This window comes from Monopterus albus, unplaced genomic scaffold (genome assembly GCF_001952655.1).
Source record: "Monopterus albus unplaced genomic scaffold, M_albus_1.0 scaffold186.1, whole genome shotgun sequence".
Taxonomy (NCBI): domain Eukaryota; kingdom Metazoa; phylum Chordata; class Actinopteri; order Synbranchiformes; family Synbranchidae; genus Monopterus; species Monopterus albus.
In genome coordinates this window covers 1,227,694-1,232,738 of record NW_018128066.1, presented here as the reverse complement: position 1 = coordinate 1,232,738, position 5,045 = coordinate 1,227,694, and the positions used below count along the sequence as shown (strand labels likewise).

Genomic DNA, 5,045 nt, shown 5'->3' with positions numbered 1-5,045 from the left:
TGTTAGAATTTATAGCACAGAAATTAGTCCAGAAATGATGAAATACAGGGGTCTAGTTCTGAAATTATGTCACTTATGTTCTACCAAATATTTGCTGTTTGTAACCTCTCAAATGTGAAGATTGTCTATCTTTCTTTTATTTTTATTCCTTCTATTGATAATGAAAGTGTTTCTTAGTTGCAGCTGGATAAAGATGACAAGGGGAAAAGAACACTTCACAGCCTCCAGTGAAGTGTTGTTTGTAAATGTTGACTAGGCTTCTACTGTGCATTATTATTAACTTGTGAACAAGTGATTCCCTGCCCTCACTTTATATACTAGTAACCTGGAGGTATAGGAAAGTTGCTGATGTGACTACAGAGTGGCCAGAAAGAATGGTTTCAGTGGATGACTCCCATATTTGTAGACCTAACACTGGTGTTAAACAGAGTGTGCTTTCCTTGGAAAGGTTTAAGTGTTCAATGACAAACTATTTTCATACATGACACCTGTGTGACTGACTGTGCTCTTGCCTGACAGATCCTTCTGCAGGGAAAGAACCTGGGTGTGCTGTGGGAGTACACTTTGCCTCGGACCGAGAGAAAACCTGACTACAGCTGGGGTGTGGTGCATTCAGACTGCTCTGCTCCCTGTGCTGGAGGTGAGACTGTGTTTGCCTGTGTTTGTGTGATAAATATAAAATAAATAAATACTACTAAAAGAAAACTACATCTGTGTGTGTATGTGTATTATGCACATCAACTGAACAACCATTCACTAAACCCTTCCCTGTTCAGGAGTCGGGGGTAGTGAACCTGAACTAGGCACAGCAGTCAAGTATAGCTTTGGTGTTCGGGGGGGTTGTGGGTTTTTTCCCTAGCCCTTTCAAGCCAAAATCACAAGAGTGTAAAAAAACAGAACTTGATTATGACATTACTACCTGCAGTAGTAACAGTAGCAGCTGTGTTCCGCTTTTTTTTGGATTTGGAGACATTTACACTCAGGCAGTGGTAGTCAAAATGGAGTTGCATCTGCCAAATTTGCTTTTCAGTCAGGGTTACATTAGAATGAAACACCTCCATCTTTACTTATAATGCCAGCATACCACTGAAGAACAGCACTGTTTATTCAGCTGGAAAGAATGCTAACTTTTTCCCAAGAAATCCATTTTTAAGTTGCCTTTACACTCTGTCTGAACTTCTTGTTGGGTCGCTTCAACACACCTTCCTGATATCAAATAAAAGGGGGTTTGTGTCCATTTATGTAATTATTATTATGCATGGCCATCTAGTGCATATTTAATTTCCTGAAAGATCTATAATACGCTGTCTATTTCTGTCTTTCTTTCTTTGTTCTTCCATCAGGTCGTATTTCAACCAAGGCTATCTGTCTGCAGGACCAGAAGGTGCAGGTCAACTCCACCGTGTGCAATCCTCACACAAGACCAACACTGGGTTCCCATCTCTGCAACACACAGCCCTGCCCTGCATAGTAAGTGCTGCTGAGTGTGTGTGTGCGTGGGACAGGAATACTCTTTCATGTACACTGGACTGTGGAATATGTGGCATGTGTCTTTATGTTGCCAAATTTTATATTTTTGGGAATGTGGGTGGGTAAATGACAGAAGTTTGCTTTCATAAAATGTTGGATTTTTAAAGCTGATTCAGACATTTTAGACTAAATATCTAAACATTTTACAGTTTTTAAGCAAAAGCATACCTGGCAGTGCAGCAAAAACTTTGAAACAACATTAAATATAATTTGAAATTTGCATCTCTAGATGAGAATCACCAGCCTAAGATGCACTTTGTATTTAGTGCCAGTTTACAAATGTTAAAATGCTAAATAAGATGTGAACATGGTAAAAAAATTATGTAAACGTTTTATACGAAAGACATCATCTTGTAAACATTGTCACTGTGAGCGTGTTGGCATGCTCTTAACTCAACTGTTGACTCTTAGTCTTGTTAAACACCTTGCAAATTTTAGAGTTTGGTTGTTGGCAAGTCAGACATGTATATGTGGGTGAGATTCTGTGTGAGAATTTGGACTTGTGATACCAGTTTTTTTCCATTTTGGCTATGGCCCTGTCAAAAACATTTTATTTCAGTTTAATCCCTAGACATAAGATTCAACCGATCGACTGTGTCGTATGTTGACTGTTTATGTGATGAAGTAAAGCTAAAACAGCATGGTGTTTCCACTTCTGGAATGGACATTTTCCTTACTTGAGAGTAAAAAAGAGATAGAAAAATGAAGAAAGACAAAGCCAAGAATGAATGAGGGAGCAGGGGACACATCAAAACCAGCTTGGAATGATTGCTGTTTTCATGTGCATATCATCCCTCTCATGTGTTCTCAGGCCAAAGCTTCTTGACTTTCTCAGTAGCAAAATCATGCCTGTGTTTTATCTCAGTTGTTTAGACATTGTACTTAATGGAATGCATTTTTAAAGGAGACCGTGCATTCAGAGACCAGTGCAACAAGTAAAGGAGGAAATCAGGCTAAAGTGCATCATAACAAGCTGAAGCAGCACTGAACAAATGGCCTCTCTCTTATGTGGGTCTGTGGCTGAAGGAACTGGAGCTAGCTTGATTTACAGCACTGCTCCAAAGAACAGCTAGGGAATCATGTCTTGGGTTCAGTGAGAGAGCATATGTGCACATGCACACACACACACACACACACACACACACACCTAAGTAGACACACTGTAACATGCACTTTTACATTTCATATGCACACACAATTTCCAAATGTATGGTGCAGAATAATGTACTTAAGATACAAATCATGAGATAAAAATAGAAATTCAAGTTCAGTTTGAATTTTTTCCTGTGTCAGGGATTGAACAAGCAAGACAAGTATCGGTTACACCTCCAACATATAGCCCCTATTTCTCATTGAGTTTCCCACTACCCGAGAGGGCATTTCCTGCCCCTAATCTTGGTCATACCATTTCTCTTACCTTGGTGAAAGGTATTAAACAGCCTTGTTGCATGTTCTCCTCCACTCCGTTTGTTGGAGTGAAGAAAATAGTATAGCCTAGATAAATAACATCAGTGCAGATGGTCTGTTCAGGAAAATAAAGCAGTGTTTGACACCCATGGATCTTATTATACAGTAGCTGACACATTTCTCAGCTGGTTGTGGGTACGATCCAATTTATAGGCAGTGTACAGGAAGACAGTTGAGCTGAGTGAACAGCATGAAAGCTTTAATGACTGCAGTAAGACCAGCAGGATGTAGGGACACATTCAAGAGCTCAGCAGAGAGAAGAAAAATTGACAGTGAGGTTGTATGAATGTGCACTTTGTGTGTGAGTGTGTGTATGACAGGAGGGGGAAAGTAAAAGTGCCTGATTATCTGTGCAATGTGTATCTCGGGTGCTGACAGGTCTGTCCATGTTTTACTGTGCAGAGACGGCAGGTTTCCCACAGGGCACAGCCAGTCTAGCCATGCAGAGCCACTCAAACTCCTCCCACACCCCTTCACTAATGTCAATTCTCTTTTGGTTGAGACCTGCTTTAAACCTTCCCTTGCTGTTAGGGAAAACAGGGATGCTCAGCTGTGGGGTTGCAGCATTTCATGAACATAAAAGGAGGATGCAAGGAGAATATTAGATGCCGGCTCAATCTTTCAACCCAGCTTGCAATCAGAATGACATATATATCATAAATTATTTTGTATATTTTTGTCCTATTTTGCTTTTTCTGTGTGCTTCATGCGTAGACGAATCAAAGTGAAGCAGATATTATCACCGCTATTCCTCAGAGTTACCACAGAAATTAAAACCACCTCTACAGTACCGACACATATGAATACGGCTGGCACGACACCCCCGCTGCAACTACAAACCCAATAAAGACCCAACCCACCCTTCCAGTTACCATCCTCTGTCACTTATTAACACAGATCTAAAAATTATCACCAAAGCACTAGCCACTAGAATAGAGACATTTACCCCAGGATTAATCCACCCAGACCAAATAGGCTTCATTAACAGTAGACACGCTTCGGATAACACCCATAAACTTTTTAACTTAATCAACTTTGCGCAACAAAAATAAACTAACACCATAATTGTATCTTTAGATGCAGAAAAAGCATTCGACAAAGTTAACTGGTCATTACTATTCAGAACACTACGAGGTTTGGTTTTGGAGAGTCTTTCATCCACTGGATTAAAACGCTGTATACATTACCAAGAGCTACAATAACCACAAATGGGATAACCTCACAAAGTTTCACACTCCACCGAGGAACTAGACAAGGATGCCCACTCTCACCATCTCCATTCGCCATCTTCATTGAACCTCTTGCAGCAGCAATACGACAGAATAATAGCATCAAAGGAATACAAGATACTAACTCACAACATAAAATTTGCCTCTATGCAGATGATTTACTACTATATCTACAGGACCCCTACAGTTCACTACGAGAAACTTTCTCCATTATTAATACATTCTCCAGGATCTCTAACTACACAATAAACTGGAATAAATCCACCATATTGCCACTCTGAAGATGCCTGGGATTCTGCAGCTCAAGACTGTCCCCTACCACTTCACACTGGCAACATTAAATATTTAGGCATCTGTATTTCCGCTAGGCTGTCAGAACATTTTAACCTTAACTATACCCCTCTGCTAAAGATGATTTTAAACACTGGTCCAACCTCCCACTGTCACTCATTGGCCAAATTGCTACAGTCGAGATGAAAACTTTACCACAAATTAACTACCTGTTTTCGATGCTTCCCACAACACCAACAGATAAATGGTTCAGATCACTTGATTCTCTAACTTCACAATTTTACTGGAATAACAAGAAACCCAAAGTTTCCCTGTCAACACTCCAGAAGAATAAATCACAAGGTGGCCTAGCAGCACCAAATTTTGAGTATTATTTCTTAGCAAATCAATTACAATATTTAGCTAAGTGGATTCAGAAGGATAGTTGTAATAGCTCGTGGATAAAACTAGAACAAAATCAATGCAAAAATACTTCAGTTACAGACCTCGCCTTCCTACCATACTCAATTAAGAAAATGAACTATTTCA

At 39.9% G+C, this 5,045-nt stretch overlaps 1 protein-coding gene across 3 annotated transcripts in view; it reads left to right on the top strand.

Moving 5' to 3' along the window:
* adamts18 (ADAM metallopeptidase with thrombospondin type 1 motif, 18) overlaps positions 1 to 5,045 on the top strand; it is an 89,627-nt gene that overhangs the window by 70,874 nt on the left and 13,708 nt on the right. For all 3 annotated transcript variants that reach the window (XM_020617177.1, XM_020617176.1, XM_020617178.1), the window contains 2 exons: positions 520 to 640; positions 1,344 to 1,470. In XM_020617177.1, the coding sequence (XP_020472833.1) occupies positions 520 to 640; positions 1,344 to 1,470 (248 nt within the window). The remainder of the gene's footprint in view (positions 1 to 519; positions 641 to 1,343; positions 1,471 to 5,045) is intronic.